Genomic DNA, 19,093 nt, shown 5'->3' with positions numbered 1-19,093 from the left:
TGATAGGTGGTTGGAATGAATCGTAAATTACAGGTTATTTAATAATATGCAATGCAATTGTATTAGCATACGTGTTGAATGGAAGATTATTATTTTTATTATATTTTTATTTAAAACCATAAACGCTTGAAATACTTTCCAATACCAAAACAAATCATGCTGTCAAATGAACAATGAAGTTGTCGTGAGCCCATCGGACCAATCATTTGCACGGTCCCTTTTCACTGTTTCGAAATGTGTCCAATCAGCGTTGGGAGAGGCGGGAGTAAAAACGCGTATGCAGCAAGCATGCGAGTTTGAGTATTTTGTTCCGGTCTATCTAACTGGCCTAACTAGCTCCAGTAGCATTGAGAAAAGCCAACAATCCCCTTGTTAAAATTAGTGGATGCTATATAAGGACTTAAGATAGTTTTATGCCACTTAAGTGGTGTGTTAAGCGGTGTCAATCGCTTTCATTAAAAACTGGAGCGTGGTGAAGTCAATTTAAGGGTAACTATTGCGTCGATTTGGGTTGTTTTATCGACTTTGATACGTGTTGTTTTGTGTGAAGGAGCGACCTAGCTCCCCTAGCTAACTTCAGTTAGCAATAGTTCGCTGCAAGATGCTAACTCGTTTTCTAATCGCATCGGTGACGCGCGTTTGTTTCAGTAAAAGTTCCAAACAACATATGTATCTATACCATTAAAATCCACCAGTTTGAAAAATATGCACACGTTTCGTTTATTCGATTTGCATAAATGTGTCGGCTAATATTAGTTCGCAAAGTAGCGGGGCTTGATTGTTTTCCACAGATCACAACAAAAGGATTTCTGATAACTAGCTCGGTGATGCTAATGTTAGCTGGCCTAGTTAGACATGATTGCCGGTACACATCGGCTACAAACACCTACAACATGCATGCCTGTTTTTTAAAGCTTGATTTGGCTCGTGGGATCTCATTTGGATACCTTGTGTGCGTTAGCAGCCTGGCCCACGCTACTGAATTGATTGTTGTGATGGGACTGAGGAGCAAGGCCCCCTCAGAGAGCAGCCGGCCTGGAGGCTGTGCAGGCAGGCTAGTGGGTGTTAGCTATGTGGACATTTTAGGAGACTCGTTTTTTTTATATTCAATCCATCAGAGTCCTTCTGGTTCTTTCGGTGTTTTAGCGTGAGTGAGCATGAATGACCCTCCGTAGTGTGTGTCACTCTAGGATCTGCAACGCGTTCTGTCACACCCTGTTTTGCTGACAAGTTTGCAGGTTTAGCTGGCTAACGACATGTTGAACGTTATTTATGACAAGCTCTCTTCATTTGTACAACCTGCCCATGCACCTCATCAAATGTTTTATTTTTCCCTTTCGAGGAGTATTTCCACTTGATATATTAATTTAATTTATGTCAACTGTGTAAATGTTGCATAACGTTGAAATGCTTTGGAAATCAGTTCGTGGCGATAATTTTGGGGGCATTGGTATTGGTCAAGTATTGTTTACTTTACACAGTGCTTATTGATGTGTGTTGATTATGCAACACTTTCTGTCTAGGTGTCTAGATCTTCTGCCCGCATCCTGTTTGCCCTGGCCATAGCCCCATCTCTCCTGGGTCAGTAGAGGGGCCACACCAGAGCAAGGGCCCAAACTGTGCCTCCAGGTCCCCTCTGCCTCTGTGTGTGACTGGTTGTAAGGCTGTCTGGAGACCCTCGGTTCGCCCAACCAGGATGTCCTCCATCCTGCCATTCACCCCCCCTGTGGTCAAGAGGCTGCTGGGCTGGAAGAAGTCCGCCAGTGGCCCTGGGGGAGCAGGCGGGGGGGAGCAGAACGGACAGGAGGAGAAGTGGTGTGAGAAGGCGGTGAAAAGCCTGGTGAAGAAGTTGAAGAAGACAGGCCAGCTGGACGAGCTTGAGAAAGCCATCACCACACAGAACTGCAACACCAAGTGTGTCACCATCCCCAGGTATGACCTTTTGACCTGTGACTTGTCATATTGAAGTACTAGTAGTGACAGAGCACTTCCATTGTGCAAGTTATCCAAATGCATTGTGTATCTGCAAGATCACAACACATCTAGAATGAGGGCTTATATGTATTTTTTAAACCCTGGTGTGCTGCACTGATTGGTGCAGCACAGATGAGTTCAGGGTTGTGTTCCAATATGGAATTTTGGATTGGCTAATTTAAGTAACACCTGAAATACAAGGAATGGTGTATATTGAACGCTGTAGTCGGTTGTAGCCCTCTGCCAGGGGAGACAAGACAAGGGAGGAAAGAGGATGTTGTCTTTATCAGCCAGCCAGCCTTGGTGGCCCAGACTCCTGTTCCCTGGGAACGGCATGTCACCTGATGCACTTCCCTGATGCTCTGCTGAGTACCACGTCACAGGGTTGTCTCCAGAGAGCTTGTCCTTATCGCCTGAGTACTACACTAAACTCCTGTGTTTGTATTTTTAGATACGCCGGCTAGCTTGCAGTGAGGGAAATCATGGCTGGTCTTCTCTTTTATCTAACTGTATGGCTTGGTTGTGAGTGTATATTGCACAGGCAAGAGGGATGACTGGATAGAGAGAGTTGTTGCCCAAAGCTGGATGTTGGCATGTTTTGGCCTTGGCTGGTGGCTGCACCAGACCACCAGTTATTTCATTGATATACTCTATACATCCTATTGGGTAATGATGGTGTTTTGTTCTGTGACAAATGGACTAGTGGACATGCACATTGGTCCTAGTCATTAAAAGTAACCCAGAACCCGGGGACTTCTCCGAAGCGTAGTTGACATCCCACTAAGCCCCAGTGCGAGATGCAGCACAACACAGTCCTGTCCATCTCCTGTCCTTCAGAAGCAACTACTCTTTCTTCTCCATTCCATGTTTTATAATTTATTGGAACATATTCAATGTTTTTGAGTGTCTGAAACCTGAAATGTCTTCCTCTTCGCCCTCCTCTGTCCCATTGTGTCTTCAGTGTTTGTTTGAATGTCACCAGAAAAGGTCCACTGTCTCAGATATAAACTGCTGTTGAGAGGAAAAACGTTTATTTTTGGTGTCCAGTACAATACCACAATTGTTTACGAGTGTTGTTTCTTTGTTTCACCAACAGTGTCATTGTGTTTGAGTGGATTCCATTGTTTTTTTTTTCTTTACTTGCGTTTGTCAAAAGGCTTCTCTTATTGTCGTTTGTCTTTTTCTTTCATTACACTCTAATAAAAGAGGCCTTTTTAGTTGTTTACATTTTCCCATACTGATATTTCTGAAATATCCATGTCCCATGTTTATCATCTTTTGTTTTTGTTTTGTTGTTTTTTTCTCTGTGCACAGCAATTGCTCTGAAATATGGGGACTGAGTCCACCAAATACGATAGAACAGTGGGATACCACAGGCCTATACAGCTACCCTGACCAGACCAGGTGACTATCCTTACCTCTCGTATGGTTTTGCATACAGCTTTGATGTGGGGGAACTTGTCTTTATGGTATACAGGGGCGGGTTGCGTGGCAGACATTGAGAACATCTCTGCTTCTCGTTCTCGTCACTACCCCCAACGCGATCCATCTCCCCCCCTCCTCCCTCCCCCATCTGCCCGTCATACCCATCCTCTCCACCTTTTTGTCCTGCCTCCCTACCCTTTCCTTTTCCCTTCTTCTCCCTCCCGTGTGTCTTCCCGCTTTTCTCACCACCATTTCCTGGTTGCTGTCCAATCAGATCCCTGGATGGGCGCCTGCAGGTCTCTCACAGGAAGGGGCTTCCCCATGTAATCTACTGCCGCCTGTGGCGCTGGCCTGACCTGCACAGCCACCACGAGCTGCGGGCCATCGAGGCCTGTGAGTACGCCTTCCACCTCAAGAAGGATGAGGTGTGCATCAACCCCTACCACTACCAACGGGTGGAGACCCCAGGTGAGAGTCTCCACTAAACCTGCCTAGCAGCCATCCTGGCACATAAAGCTGGATGGTTTAGCACTAACCTCAGGGGAGACTCGATGGCCATCGTAACATGGCGTCCAAGCTTGAATTGTCTTCGCCAGGTGTTTATGGTGAAATCAGTATCATGGCAATATTTGAAACTGACAATGTCATTACATGTCTGTAATGCGATCCCCATGATAATTATCATGTGCATTGATTAGTTGATGCCTAACTATCATCAATAACATTGTTGGTGAACCCTGCTCTGTTGTGCATTGCATCTTGACTGAGCGGTGCTTTTCTCCAAACCCTCCAGTTCTGCCCCCGGTCCTGGTGCCCAGACATTCTGAGATCCTGACGGAGTTGCCACCGCTGGATGACTACACCCATTCCATACCCGAGAACACAAACTTCCCCGCAGGGATCGAACCCCCAAACAACTACATACCAGGTAAGACTGGGTCAGACCGGCGACTGGACCGATGGACTTCATCACCCAGCCACTTCCGGCTCTCATATCCAGCCTAAGCCTCTCGAATGATGCAAAACAATTCCTCTTTTCATAATGAGGATCCCATCTGCTTCAAAGTTCTGTAATGCAAATAAGAGGTTCACTTTTGCTCTTTACACATATGCAAGTAAAGCTTTAATTTGTCTTTGCTGCTTGTCAGGCAAAGCGATACAATTGCTTCGCTGGATGTTTGTCCTTGTTTATGACCTTTTTAGAGACCACATAATGGGTCCAAAGGAAGCGCTAGATTATTCTTAAGCAATAATGTTAATCTGCTTCTCATCACATTTGCCTGCGTTAATTAAATGTGTTGTTTATACGTGCTGCCCAAAGAAATGTGATCAAAGCTTTAATCTTCTGCACTGACAGTATTGTTTTTGGAGCAGAGTTGGGCATAACACCCTCCGATAGGAAATGATAGACTTCACTACGGCCTTCCGGCTCTGATCACGCATCAGTCACATGATCGTTGCTGGGCAAAGTCACACTTCCTGATTTTTGAAGTTGCAAAATGAAGTTGCACCTCTCCAATGGCGATGACGTCCTATTTTCCTCCCACTCCTTTCCACAGAGACCCCGCCGCCTGGCTACATCAGTGAGGATGGAGAGGCCAGTGATCAGCAGATGAATCAAAGTATGGACACAGGTACCCTAGACTAGTGCCGCCTGCCTATCGCTCATCTGTCCCCAAAGGGTCGACACCGCTGCCCCCGCTGTGGCCAACCTGTGCACCTCTACACCATGCTCGCTTTTGAGGACTGATTAACATCCACGGCTCTCAATCTTAGTATTATAATGATTATAAAAAGAATGAACCGCCATTCTGTTACATTTGGAAAATTATATATTTTTATTGTGGACTTTCTTAAAGGGCCGCTGTTGCATGCCAGTGTTTGACTCTGGTCTTGTGTGTCCAGGTTCTCCTGCAGAGCTGTCCCCTAGCACCCTGTCTCCGGTCAACCACAGCATGGGTAAGCCTTGCCCCGGAGGAAGCCCTCGCACATCAGCAACCGAATCCAAACTAAATGAATGAAAAGTATTGAAGTATTGACTCTATCTCCACTAGGACCGAGCCCGACTATTACGTTTTTCGGATATTCGTGTGTTGGGTAGGTATTCAAATCACAATTTAGGATTTGAATGCAGGAAAAAACACATTTGTTAGGCCGGTGCATATTTGGAGATGCAAGGGGAACGATTTGCTAATTTCGACCAGACATCCCAGGGTTAAAATACCAAAACAAATATAAGGGCACCAGGGGGCATCCCTCGTTCAGAAAGATTCAATAGTTTGTTTATTTAATAATCGTGAATAGAGAAGTAAAAGTGATTCATGATTGGATGGTGATCCATCACCAACACTACACCTGCTTGGTGATAATGAAAAGTAGGCTTACTCTCATCCAATTGAAGTACCGTACTGTGTCTCATGAAACTTTCTGGAAAACCTGACAATCTTTCAAAGCCTGAACATCATGTGTTCAGGCCAGCTCTACTCCCCACCACAGACAGTGGTCCGGCATTGGTTCAACTGGTGGAACATGTCATTCACTATTACCGGTTAGGTGGCCACCTGTACCACCCAGGCCCAAAATGTATGCACTCATGGCATTGTGGTGCTGTGGATAAGGTCCACCAAATGGCATCCATTAAGATGGATGAAATCCTCGGCCCCCAGTGATGCCAGATGGTCGGAGGCTGTCTGCTACCTAGGGCTGCTCGATTATGGAAAAAATCATAATCACGATTATTCAAACAATTACTTTTGAGTTTGAAAACATGATGATTCAGCATGTCTCTCCCAAAAAACTGAGATCTTTGAAATTTCGCCTTAAAGTACACGAAATGGTCAAATAAAATAATGTGCATGTATCCAGCTGTACTTTCTTTAAATCATTTAATGAAAAAAATAAAATCTAACTCGATTTATATTAGTTATACTGTGTTATACTGTGATCATTTTTACAATAAAATCGAATTTGATTAGTCACTCAGCCCTACTGCTACCACAGCCCTACCATGGCAAAATAAGTGCATTTAATTTGGATCTGTTCCAAGGGGTTAGAGTTTGGGTTAGCCCTCTTTACCTAACCCTCAATTACAGTCTTGTATGGGATGCATTAAGATGCTATTGTGGCCATGTCATTTCCATTTAATGATGGTGTTGTAAAACCATTTCTGAGATCCAAATAAATGTGCCTTGCCGTGAGTTCAAACGTTACTATTTAACAATTTCCACTTTTTTTATACTATCCAACGTTGAGTGGTTTCAGATGCATGTCATTCGTGAGCAAATGATGGGTATCTTGCTCAAGGATGGAAACAAGTAGGCTCTAGGGATTAGGTAACAAAGTACCTTTCGTCTGGGAGTTGATCTTCCCATAGCATTAAGTCATTTAGCATGAGTTTTCATCCGGATTGACTTACTGTACACTTACTTATGAGGCTAAGAACAATCTGAGTAAAACATGGTCTGTTACAAAGTAAATGAGCCAGCCCTGATCCAATCTCTATCCCCCTACACAGACCTGCAGCCGGTGACCTACAGTGAGCCGGCGTTCTGGTGCTCGATAGCCTACTACGAGCTGAACCAGCGCGTTGGCGAGACCTTCCACGCCTCCCAGCCCTCTCTGACGGTGGACGGCTTCACGGACCCCTCAAACTCTGAGCGCTTCTGCCTGGGCCTGCTATCCAACGTCAACAGGAACGCCACTGTGGAAATGACCCGCAGGCACATAGGTATGGATGCCGGGAACGGTGCATTATGGGAACATTGTTTATTTTTTTGGCCAAATTGAAAGGGATAGCGTCACAAACTAAAAACACAAACCAACTAGCAAAGCTCAATCATTTTTTATCTGTTTGGTTTCTCGCTCACAGGAAGAGGAGTAAGACTGTACTACATCGGTGGGGAGGTATTTGCGGAGTGCCTGAGCGACAGCGCCATCTTTGTCCAGAGTCCAAACTGCAATCAGCGGTACGGATGGCACCCGGCCACCGTGTGCAAAATACCTCCTGGTAGGTTCTGGTGGACCCAAAGGTCTTGAGCTTTCATATGAAATATAAGCACCCTAGTATTCAACAGCACCCTGCAGCTGCAGTGAACGGCTTAAAGTTTCAGTGTGTAAAATGTAGTAGCAACTAGCGGTGATGGCCATGAACTGAATTCAATCATTCAAAGGATATTTTGCATGCTACTCTTCAGTGGCTGTATTAGGCACGTCCGAGAGAGGGTCAAGCTTTTCAGACGCTTGGTATAACGCCACGGTGTGTTTGACATTTCATATACTGCATCACACATTAATGGTTAAAAGTAGCTCAATTTTGCGGGAAAATCGGACGGCTAATCCTAACAGCCAAGATGATTCCAAGGGATGTTTTTGTTTTTAAGTGAACACTATCCACAGATAGGTTGGGAATGGTCTTTGTTTAACATGAAAGATCATTAAAGGCTCTTTAAGTTAAGCCCTAAAAAGACCTTTGCACTTAAATGCAATGTGGCACTTTATTCCTTGTAATAAAAATGGATTGTTTTGTTTTGAATATCCGGAAGTGCAAAAGAAGAAAATTGTGAGTTGATTTGAATGTAAGAGGTTGTGTTAAATAGGCAGATGATATCGTCAAATATCGATCGCATGCCCCTGAATCAAATCGAGTCGTATCCTGGCTGACGTTTGATTTCGGCATATATCGTATTGTAATATCGTATCGTGATGAAACCAGAGTTTTAAGCCCCTATTAATACGGCAATGTATATTCATTCATTCATTTCGATAATTACCATTACACGTGCCAGATGTGTTTTTAAGGTCATGTTTCATGCGCACTTCCTCAGAAGAACTTCCTGTTGCCACATTGTGCCACATGAGTGCTGTCAGAGCACGTGTGTGTGTGTGTGTGTGTGTTGCATAAACTCTTCTCCAGGGCCCCAAATTGTGCAACAGGACAGTCACAGCAGCACAACAACTTTCTCGTGCGTGTCCTACCAGAGACTTCCTCAGTCCCGTCTGACTCGCGCCTCTCCCTCTCCCCCTCCCCACCGTGTTTAGGCTGCAACCTGAAGATCTTTAACAACCAGGAGTTTGCGGCCCTGCTGGCCCAGTCGGTCAACCAGGGCTTCGAGGCCGTCTACCAGCTCACCAGGATGTGTACCATACGCATGAGCTTCGTCAAAGGCTGGGGAGCAGAGTACAGGTGAGCCCTGACGAAGGCTGTTCATAATTTAGTCATTTAGCTGAAACTTTTTTCCAGAGCCACCTTTTTTTTTTATTGGTACATATCATGACTTGGCGGGAAGAGGTTGGATATCTTGGTCATGGATGCTTACTGGTTCTACTGGGTATAAGGGTAACCTTGCCTTTACCTCACACACCATCTGTAAAACGTTGGCAATTTTTAGTTGATCCTTAAATAGGTTTCCATCATCAAATGTATGTGTAACCCTATATCGGTTAGTATTGTTGTTTTTGTTTGGTTAAAAGGTGCTTGCCTTTTACCTGTGAATCATAACAAATAGGCTAAAGCCATGTTTTGTACAGACAAAACAGCTTTTCAGACACGCAAGCCTTTCAAAAAGATTAAAGGAAAACTGTGTTTTTGTGTTTTAGGCGACAGACGGTTACAAGCACTCCTTGCTGGATCGAGCTGCACTTGAACGGACCCCTGCAGTGGTTAGACAAGGTTCTGACCCAGATGGGCTCACCCTCTGTGCGCTGCTCCAGTATGTCCTAAGCAGCTCCAGAACCACCCAAAATGTCAGCCAATAACAAAGTTCATGAAATTCTAAACTTGCGAATTCCTATCATGGGGAAGAAACTAAACTTAAAAAATCCCACAGAATGAATTTATGTTTAAATTGTCATAGTATTTGTGGCCCAGCTCCACCGCCCTTTTTAAACTTGACACACACACAGACACTTAAACACACTTGCGCTCACACACATGAATCACACATACAGACTTCAGCATCGAATTTGGCACTTTGTTACCCATGGAAGTCATGCACCTTGTTAAATTGCTTTTCCCCAAATCCTTAATTTTAGATCTATTTGTGGTACAAATGAGATGTATATTGGTTTTAGTCCAGGAAGCGGGGGGGCAAATACCAAAAATATCTGTGAATAGTTTCTCAGTATTGGAGAACGCTTGTACGAGGAACACAAGCATGAAAACGTACATGAATTATGGTCCGGCCCGCCCCAGCCATGGTTCTGGACCTAAGTCTACCTTACTCTGGGAATCGTGGCCCCATCTTAAGTTAAGGGATGGGGGATGAGGGGGGGGGGGGGGGGTTGTTGGCTTGGCGAAGAAAAAACGATGACCTTTTAGGTGGTGGTTTTCCCCTGAGGGGGAAACGACCATACTGTGTTTATGAAATTAGATTGCTGATTTGACTTCACTCTCCTCATTATTCTTTTTAACTCGTGTTGTGTCGTTGTATGACACGCCTCTTTAATGGACGAATAGGAATGTTGGCCCACAAAGAAAATGAAAACCCCCAAACAAACTCAGTCTGGCTGTAGTTTAAATATTTGTCATTATATGGCACCCTAACAAGTCCCCTACTTTATTGTAAATGCGCCCCCACCTCCCCTTCCCGTACAAAATCCCAATCTGACATGAAGCTATTGAGTTGCGGTCCAGGTTTTGCCAGGTGCACTGGGCAGGGACCAGAGAATATCAGCCGTCAGGCAAAGCTTTTTTAAGTTTATTTCTTATTTCTTTCTTTATTTGACATGACACTGGGAGTCTTGGGGCTCTGTTAGGTGAAGCATTAAATAAATTAAAGGTCTCTCACCGGGAGAAATTGAAGGTATCGGTTGATTTCATCCTGTATTGTTTTAGAATATATCCCCTTTCTTTTGCTACTTTTTTGTATTCTCATGTATTTTTATATATAAATATACTTAAGATTTTCTGTCATTCACTCTTTTTCTTAAAGTAATATTTTCAAGACCACAGCTGTTTTTAAAAGTCACATTAGAGAGCTTGGATCATTCCTCGTTGCCCCCCCACCCCCCCCCCCCCCCGGAGCTCTTCCGTTGGGATCCGTTTCCAACAGAAGTCTGTTGTCCTGGTGTGAGAACGACACACGATGATGTAGCCTGTCTATCGTTTATTTCTTTTTTCTTATTTTTACCTATTACTGTATCCAAAGAAGTCTGGTGCATTTAAAGTACATGAAGCAACCGAAAAGGCGTTCCTGCAACCGTGAACGTTTTCCGGAGGCATGTTGTAAAAAAAAAAAGAAAAAAAAAATTGTTCTAGCCGTTCATCTCCTTCACATTTGTCAAAAAACCTTTTTGTGACCTTTAAGTGCATATCTTGGCAGCTAAAGGTTAACCAGTTATAATTGAATTTCAAAATGTTTTATAAACATGGCAGTATTCCTTTTATTTTTCGTTCTTTTTTTTTTAACATCGGAAAGGAAGATCGAATGAGCCTACACACTGGGATGTTCTGTGTTTAATGTGTGTATTGTATTCGTTCCTGTCTATAAAATATACTCTGTACAAAACCTAATGAGCTTGCAGTCTGCCATTCTTGACATTATGTGGCTGTTGCAAGCTTTTTTAAACATTTTTCTCCCCACCCTCTCCTTTTTTTTTTGATGTAAATGTGTTTACTTTACGGCACTAGTGATTGTACTTTAAGTGCACCTAGTGAGTTTGGATTTGGGGAGCTGATCCATGTGTTAAAGGGTCCAGTGTTACATTGTTATTATCTTTGGCCTATAACATATGAATGTGAAAAAAAATACATTACAATTCTGACGTGGACCAGAAGTACATATACATAACAGTAGTACAATATGTGTGTATTTAACAGTAATATTTTTTCTTCCTTTTTTTTTTTTTTGCAAAGCACAGTACAGTAGATGTCGCGGTTGTTTTACCAGTAGAGGGCGATATTGATAGAGCAGTTTCTTTTTCTGACCATAAGCTTCTCAGGCGTGTGGCATATTATGCAGACTTCATCAAACACTAATAAAGATTTTTATTCTCATGATGTGTGCTTTTTCAAATAAAGGTTGTGTGATATTGGCTACTAAATTGTCACGTGTGTAATCTGGGTCTCCTTCCCCCCCCCGACTGGATATTCCCATCAACTCTAGTATCGAGTTGTTTAATTATTGAATTTTATTAGTTAAATTAGTTTAATTATTGAATAGTGGATTTGCAACAACTTTTGATAAACCATTTACGAGGACTAATAAGGGTGGGTTAGGCCATTAATGCTCACTGTTATGAGTCCAATATGACCGGATAAATGCTTTAAACACATAACCACCTTTTCCATTAGGTTTTTTCACGAGTAAATAACACAAATAAACTAAGGCTTACTATGATGGTTGTACTTTTTTATGTACCTTTTCCGATCGCGTACCATGTGATCCTTACGGCCACCGTAGGCTACGTCAAACTTGTAAACGTTGTAAGAATCCAGGTCCAACTGCAGCAACAACATGGCCTTTACTTTATACTCTCTCATCCAAGCAGCGATCTTGTGTGTGAATGCAGTCGCCGTGTTACACGAAGAGAGGTTTCTTAGTAAAAGTAAGTGCTTTGTGTTTTATTGGGAAGCGCTTCTGTGTGCGTTATGTGATTTTAACCGGTCTTCATTTAGCGTGCAGCTAATCCATGGTTAGCCAAAATGATCTAAGAGTTATGATCACATTTGACAAACTCGTGCCTTCAAATCAGTTTATGCAATTCAATTAATATATGTCCTCTTGTAGTTGGCTGGGGGGTGGACCAAAGCGTCGGAGGGTTTGGGGATGAACCAGGTGTCAAGGTGCAGGTGATGACCCTCATTCGATCCGTAAGAACAGTGATGAGAGGTGGGTTTTAGTTACAAACACAAACAGCAGACACACCCCACCCATGACCCTAAGAACCACTGTATTAACGTGTCCTGGCCTTCTCCTGTCTCTTACAGTGCCGTTGATAGCAGTGAATTCGGTTTGCATTGTGCTACTGCTGCTGTTCGGGTAAGGATGACTTCTTTGTGGCATCAGGAACCCGTCTCCACATTACGAACAGACCCACTCGCCGTTGCCAGAACCCGCGATCAGCAGCATGTCCCGACAGCAAGCCACGACATGGAGCACCGCCCGAATCATGCCTTGGTTTTAATGCAGCGCAACGCTTATGAATGCCATTTTGTGTTCAATATCGCTTCTGTTGTAATGTCAATGCGGCCACGGACTACTGACAAATAATGCAGCATCACTTCAATTAGTTGTACTTTTTGTAGCTGTTTGTTTGATCAATGCAATGTTTTTACAATTAAACTTTTTGAAATTCACATGCGCATTCTGGTTGTCGCTTACCGCACTCCGTACTTCCTGTGTGAATTATGTTGTGATATGATGACCTGTGGTTTTGATTTCTGGAAGTATACAAGCGTCCCTAGGTGTAGGCATATCGGGGTCATAAGTCATGGAGATGGATAAGCATAGTATTGCGTTGTGCGTATATACAGTAGACTACGTCACCATGGCCCATATGTGGCTGCGATCGGACATTGATTTTTAAACTCAATCCCTTCAGCACAGCATCACGATGGGAAATACACAGAGTTTCGTGGTCGCCTCTTTCTCTTTGAGTGCAATTTATGTATTTTATGCTCATGTGTATCGCTCTCATAAAGCCCTGAAATCAACCGTTGTAAACTACGAGGACCGTCTGCCAGGACTCGGATACCTTTTTGCACGATATTTGCTCAAAGCTCTTTTAGTAACTCGGGGGTCTATAATAAACAAGAAGCAAACCGACCTCTCATACACGCTTATTAACTGCAGGTAAGCCAATAATATCCATGAACTACAACTCACTGAATTTTGCTTAACCGAAATGCAGAATATAACAGCAGTATTTCTTCCAAGGCTTGAAAACCAACTGTTGAGGAAGTTCTGTGCTGCAGCAGGTTACGGTTGGGACTACCCAGACAGCGAATACAGAGACGTTCCTCTGTGTTTCCCAGAGGTCCTCTGTCTCAGGCTGCTGTTGATGGTGCTGACCTCATCCCACTTCGCCTTGAACCCAGCAGGTGCAGATAGCCTACTGGTCGGAATCGCTTTCATGTGTTCTTGTTTAACTATAACTGCCAGTGGTTAGGTTACGTTACAACTTTTTATTTATTTTTACTTAATGTTAGACGCCACCTGGAAAATGTAGGCTTTCCTATTGAATGGGATTGTGTTGAAAGGGGTAAAGATAAGGACAATATTTGGATGGGAACGATTGTCTAGTGATTGGACGGTATGAGTTCCAGACGAAAGAATCTTGGTTCTAACTCCAATGGCTGCAGTCTACCTGTTGGCATCCCTGAGCAAGATGCCTAACCCCTACCCTTTTATTAGTGACAAATATATTGAGCAATAAGTTGGTATGGGTGAAAGCCTCTGCCAAATCCCTCAATAGTTTTCCCTTTTTTTCCTGGACCAGGTCTGGTGCGTGTGCGGCAGACCCTGAGAACTCTGCAGCCCATTGATGAGTTGACTAAGGGCCGGTTCACACTGCACGCCCGGGTCCTGGAGTACCGGACGGTCAGAAGCGGAGCAGAGGTGGACGTCTTTATGTCAGCCACGTCCCGCTGCGGTCAGCTGGTGTGGGAGAGCACCCTGACGCTGCTCTCCAGGGAAAAGTTTTACAAGACGCTCCAAAGTCTGCCCACAGATCATAAAAAAGGTACGGTTGGGGCTACAACAGGAAAACAATAAATTCTCAGCTTCAATCAATAACAATGGTGATTTAATGTGAGTTTAGTATTGATTTTAGTTTTAAAGGGGTACCCTCATCTTTCTGTCTTGCCTTTGGACGCACACACAGGAGGAGACGGGGGGGGTTAACATCAATGCCAAATCACAGTAAAGCAGTCTTACTTCCATGTCATACTTCCATGTTTTTGTTCTCTTTTGCCAGATTTGCCTGATGTAGCCCTTTTGAAGAGAGTAGCAATGAGGGTCCCATGGAGTACTGGGCTTTGCTTCGCTTGGTCCTTCTCTGACTACTCCCCTAGTCCCCTCCTGTCCCTCCCGGCAAGGCTTCTTGGCTGCAGGGACAGGAGCTCCCCCAGCTTGTGGATGCTGTCTGTCTGCCTGGCGGAGATGGAGAAGCACAAAGGTACAGTGATGAATGCCGTGTCCCATTGGAATGATTCGTGAAGACATTCGAAGCACATACTGACTTACTGACAGAGTGGCATGATTAGGCTATGCATATTTTCTTTCTTTAAGTACCCTTCTTAAAATGCTATATACTATGGGTTATGACCTTCTTAATGCTGTGAGGAGCATATTTCATGATCTTATTCCCCTCCCTTTCTTTTTGACAGGGGTAGATGCTATAAGACCTCCCATCAACCTTACTGTTCAATTCCTGGAGCCTCTCTTGGTCCCAGGCCAGGTGATCATCACGTTCTGGGAAACAGTGACCAAAGATGGGGGGAGAGGGCTCCGTTTTCAAATGGAGCAACATGCCAACTCTGTGACTTATGTGGATGGATTAATCTGTAGGACCTGAATCAAATTTGTGGGTATTCATCTTGCCTTAATGGAAGCACAGCAAAAAGTTTCATTTACGACTTTACAGTCTATTTGACTTTTGCAATTTCCTAACACATTTCTCTAACAATAAGTGGTTGTACATGACATAATATAAAACAGCCGTTACTTTTTCTGATTTTGACATTATCTTGACCAATAAAAATCACTGATCACCAAACTGACCCCATTTTGGCTTAGCTGCAGCCTGCAGTCTGCCTCTTTTATTTCTTGTCATTTCGAAGCACAGATTCAGCATTGCTTAAGTACCACTAAATGTACCATTCATTCACGTCAATCTGTATTGAAAAATTGACATTTTCCTGCGTGAATAGGTTGCCACAATTGTTTTAATATATATTTTTTACTTGAAATACTAAGTCAAAAAGTGTTTTGATTCAGTTCATGGTGTAATTGGCCAACTCATTTCACACCAACTTATCTGATTAACATTGCCACAAATGGGCTTTTCCAAGGTTGGCCTGTAGTGTTAAATGCAATCACCTCTGTTCCCGAAATTTAGATGGCCCTTTTGATCACCACTTTAATGTTAAACCCGTTCTCTGTACGTTTTCCCATTAGCAATCTCTAGAGTTGTAGCTAGAGTTATGTTTTATTTTCAGAAATGATTACAAACTGAGTGTCAGCTCAATCCAACAATGGGATCAGTATTATTATTATTATTATTATTATTTTTATTTATTAATTTGTTAAAAAGTGCAGAATTAATTTATAAAAAAAGGTATTTTAAACAAGTCGGATGATAGGCCTACTTATATTTTGTGTTATACAACATAATTCATTATGGTACCAGTTAATGATTACAGAAATGAGATTCCTAGCAATGATGTCACATGGAGAAGCATGCATTTCCAAGTGGCTACATAGTATTGAGTATTATATTTTGAGATACTGTCAGAGTCTGAGAGAATTATGTCAAACTAAACTGTAAAATAAACATGAACCTCAATCAAGAAATGGCAAATGTATCATCCATATATGTTCATGCTAGGTCAACATGACAAAGAAAAAGACAAAATTAAATACAATTTTAAAATTGCTAATCATTCAACTCTAAAAAGGAAACAAACATATCATTGCTTCCAACATTTGTCAGTATTAATGATACAATTTCTAACCAATTCAATATAATACTTTTACATTCTTTCCCCTAAAAGATTGCAGGTTTGTGTTGTGCATCATTGTCGACATAGTAACAGTGGAACATTTTAGGCGCAGGTCAATAACCAATCTCTTACCAATTGAATGGCAGTAATTACTTAATTAACACTCCCCCCACCAGCCCACTGACACAAGTCTCTGCTGTGATTTCACAACTGGCTGCTGGTTTTCATGCATTGCGTTGCTGACTCACCACCCTCTCCAAGACCCAGTGAGGGTATACATATTTGTTAGTAACTTTACCTCCTCAGCTCCTCAGGTGGGTTCTGGCTTCTCCCTTAGAGCAGTCATCTCTCAGCTTCTGACTCAGGTATCTCAAGTTGCTCAAGTTGTCCCCCATGGACACCAGTGCTGTCCCACACAGTATCTATCCATACAGTCATCAAACACTGAGATATAGCAGGGGGCATTGAGTTAGAGCCAGGTAGCGGTGGTGGTTCACAGGAAGGTTCATGTTCAGATCAAAGCAGCTGGAGGAGCACTGAAAAAGCTCCTGAAACCCCAGGTTGACTTGTGTCTACCACAGTCTAAACAGGTGTCTACTAGTGTGGTGCTCTCCAGGTTGTTCCGCTCTCCTGTGTGGCGGTTCACCATGGAGACCCACCGACCCACCGCCTCCTCCGCTCTGCCTTCCCCTGGGTCAGGGTGAGGGGGGACAGGCAGCAGGCCAACCGTCTTCTGCAGCCCACAGATCCTTACCGGGTCTCTATGGTTGAATAAGATGTTCCATTACATATTACTTAGTGACTCTTAGTGTTCTTCAGTCAATTTAAAACAATTCCAATGCATTGCAGCTAATTTATTTACATACTCTGTTATTTAATAAGTGGAGCAGTAGTTAATACTTCTGTTAAAAACAGAAATAAAATACAAATATATTTAATATCTCAACTTTCCAGCAGCTATCTGTAAATCCAGTGTTCAGCACAAACAGGCTGTTTCAACCCGCTGGCCATAAAACAAGCAATCAGGGTTAGTTTTATAGCTACGAATCATGAAAATCTTTACAAAGTGAAGTTCCTGATTACCTTTCTCTGCCCAATGCTGATCCCCTCTGTCTTTTCTGGTCGGTTTGTGGAATTTCCTCTCAATCTTCCCTTACCCTTTTTTTTTTCGCCTGAAGGACCCCGAGCAGGAGGTCTGCTTTGGGTTTAGTTATAAATCCAAACAAGGAATTACATTTGTTTCAACAGGAAAGAAACGGTGAAGAAGTACAACAGCTCCCTCTCTATCACATCCAAGCATTGTTAACATGCACAGCTTTTCTAATTTAAAGAATGTCCCCAAGGGGAAGTTTGCACACTTTGCAAAGAAAGTAATATAAAAAGTACATTCAACATTATGATGTAATGCGTGATCCTGTTTTCAAGTAAAAAGGGGCATTTGGTCAAATGCAGGGAATATTTGTGTGCAAAGGAAATATCGTAATGATATGTATATATAGAGGAATTAAAGGTCAGGTCATTCAGGACAAACTGGGAATGGAGCTTTGCTCGGTCCTTCAGGAGAGGCCGAAAGAGGCCTTTCCTGGTGTGCGACTTTCCAGGGACGGGCTTATGAAGTACCCCCAGAACACCCTGCTGGCCTGCTCCCTGATCGCCTTGATTACCCGAAGACCTCTGTGAGCTTTCCTGACGACATCAATGAAGCAGAGGAGTGTGTTCACAGGGAATGCAAACAGCTCTTGGCTCCCCGTAAGGTCATCTTAGTGGAGCAGCTATTCAAACAGGCCATGAGGTGGTGTCCTAGACACAAAGAAAGGTTTTAAGATAAGCCTACTATCTGCCCTGGTAGTGCCCTGGTAGGTATATAAAAGGAGAAGACCATCATTTTTGTTGTGAATGTTCAATGTCTGCTCACTGGTTGTCTTGACACATTCAGAACCGCTTTGTTGACGCCAGAACGCCCTGCTGGCCTCCTATGTTATCCACAGAGGTCCTTGAAGGCCCAAAGACCTTGCTGAGCTTTCCTGATGACATCAGGGGAGCAGTGGAGTGTCTCGACGGGGAAGACACAACGTTGCCCACCTCCCCTAAGGTCAGTCATCTTAGTAACTAGTGTAACAGCCTATCACACAGGCCACGAGTCCGGTGTCCTTTACAGTCAGAAAGGTTCCTGTGATGGCCTACATACGAAGGTCTGCAGACTGTGGAGGTGAAAAAAAAGAGGTGGTCTTGGCTTCGCCGGCTCTTAACCTGCAAGAGCAGAGAAACACACCACTTACAGCTAACATGGGACACTGAAACAGAACATGAAACATGGATGCCAAAGCTGACATTTAGGTATCTGGGACTTCTAAAGTCGACCCATAACCTGATTTATTTACATGGATGCCTCCTAACAACAAGATCCTGAACATCTAAATGGATCCTGAACATCTAACAGGCACGTGTACTATGGACACCTACCCTGAATATCTAACACGAACACCTAAAATGGAAGTCTAATATGGACACTCTTGCATATGTTCTGGTCTTCCCCGAAGCTTGAAACATATTGGACGTTGTCGATTAACGGCATACCGCAATGACCGTTACTGACCATTTTCCGGATGCAAGCGGAGCCCCTCCCTTACAATTTCCAGTTGACACCTAAGGGTTTAATAGCTTACTGGTTCTTCCTCTAGTGTGATATTTATATTTCTACACAATGTCTTCGGCTTTCAGCATGCCCCAGATGATCAGTGTACTGATCTTCTGGTCAGTGGTGATCAGATGATCAGTGTACTGATCTTCTGGGGTATACAAGTTGAAGTACGTTTTTAAATATGTTGTACTTATTTTTCTTTTCCAGTATTTTTTGTTTCCTGTATTTTTAAGAAACACAGGAAGACGGTGATCTATAAACCGGGCATTGTTTTTCAAAACATTTTGACGATTCCGTTTGACTGAATGGCCTCTTGGTCTCTGGACCAGTAGGACAAAGTAATTGCCAGCCCTGGCCTGCCGTCACTGCTGGGTCTCTGTTCAGGGAGCTGT

At 43.3% G+C, this 19,093-nt stretch overlaps 2 protein-coding genes across 4 annotated transcripts; both read left to right on the top strand.

The window, feature by feature from the left end:
• The first annotated feature begins 301 nt into the window (after positions 1 to 301).
• On the top strand, positions 302 to 11,664 carry smad2 (SMAD family member 2). 2 transcript variants are annotated; one of them, XM_056591808.1, is made up of 11 exons: positions 302 to 489; positions 1,524 to 1,932; positions 3,289 to 3,378; positions 3,674 to 3,867; positions 4,193 to 4,327; positions 4,959 to 5,021; positions 5,305 to 5,358; positions 6,914 to 7,126; positions 7,268 to 7,405; positions 8,437 to 8,581; positions 8,995 to 11,664. In XM_056591808.1, exons 2-11 carry the CDS (start codon positions 1,697 to 1,699, stop codon positions 9,116 to 9,118), a joined length of 1,392 nt encoding a protein of 463 aa, XP_056447783.1. In that variant the 5' UTR covers positions 302 to 489; positions 1,524 to 1,696; the 3' UTR covers positions 9,119 to 11,664. The 2 variants fall into 2 exon arrangements, with proteins under 2 accessions (XP_056447783.1, XP_056447782.1); XM_056591807.1 differs by having other exon boundaries at positions 4,959 to 5,033; positions 8,995 to 11,663.
• A 117-nt stretch (positions 11,665 to 11,781) lies between these two features.
• Positions 11,782 to 14,950, top strand: si:ch211-12e13.1 (uncharacterized). 2 transcript variants are annotated; one of them, XR_008895859.1, is made up of 7 exons: positions 11,782 to 11,943; positions 12,126 to 12,227; positions 12,326 to 13,190; positions 13,275 to 13,438; positions 13,837 to 14,079; positions 14,314 to 14,514; positions 14,726 to 14,950. XR_008895859.1 is itself a non-coding variant. In XM_056591809.1 (5 exons), exons 1-5 carry the CDS (start codon positions 12,952 to 12,954, stop codon positions 14,911 to 14,913), a joined length of 1,035 nt encoding a protein of 344 aa, XP_056447784.1. In that variant the 5' UTR covers positions 12,388 to 12,951; the 3' UTR covers positions 14,914 to 14,950. The 2 variants fall into 2 exon arrangements, 1 of the variants encoding a protein (XP_056447784.1); XM_056591809.1 differs by lacking the exons at positions 11,782 to 11,943; positions 12,126 to 12,227 and having other exon boundaries at positions 12,388 to 13,190.
• The last annotated feature ends 4,143 nt before the right edge of the window (positions 14,951 to 19,093 follow it).

The sequence above is a fragment of the Gadus chalcogrammus genome, chromosome 6 (genome assembly GCF_026213295.1).
Source record: "Gadus chalcogrammus isolate NIFS_2021 chromosome 6, NIFS_Gcha_1.0, whole genome shotgun sequence".
NCBI classification, from domain to species: domain Eukaryota; kingdom Metazoa; phylum Chordata; class Actinopteri; order Gadiformes; family Gadidae; genus Gadus; species Gadus chalcogrammus.
This window is presented reverse-complemented; position numbering and strand designations above follow the sequence as displayed.

Bases quoted from the DNA above. Each gene is read 5' to 3' on its own strand.
- si:ch211-12e13.1 (XM_056591809.1), top strand. From the start codon at position 12,952: ATGGGAAATACACAGAGTTTCGTGGTCGCCTCTTTCTCTTTGAGTGCA. The intron at 13,439-13,836 runs GTGCAGATAGCC...TTCCTGGACCAG, and splicing joins CTTCGCCTTGAACCCAGCAG to GTCTGGTGCGTGTGCGGCAG. The intron at 14,080-14,313 runs GTACGGTTGGGG...CTCTTTTGCCAG, and splicing joins GCCCACAGATCATAAAAAAG to ATTTGCCTGATGTAGCCCTT.
- smad2 (XM_056591807.1), top strand. From the start codon at position 1,697: ATGTCCTCCATCCTGCCATTCACCCCCCCTGTGGTCAAGAGGCTGCTG. The intron at 1,933-3,288 runs GTATGACCTTTT...CTCTGTGCACAG, and splicing joins AAGTGTGTCACCATCCCCAG to CAATTGCTCTGAAATATGGG. The intron at 4,328-4,958 runs GTAAGACTGGGT...TCCTTTCCACAG, and splicing joins CCCAAACAACTACATACCAG to AGACCCCGCCGCCTGGCTAC.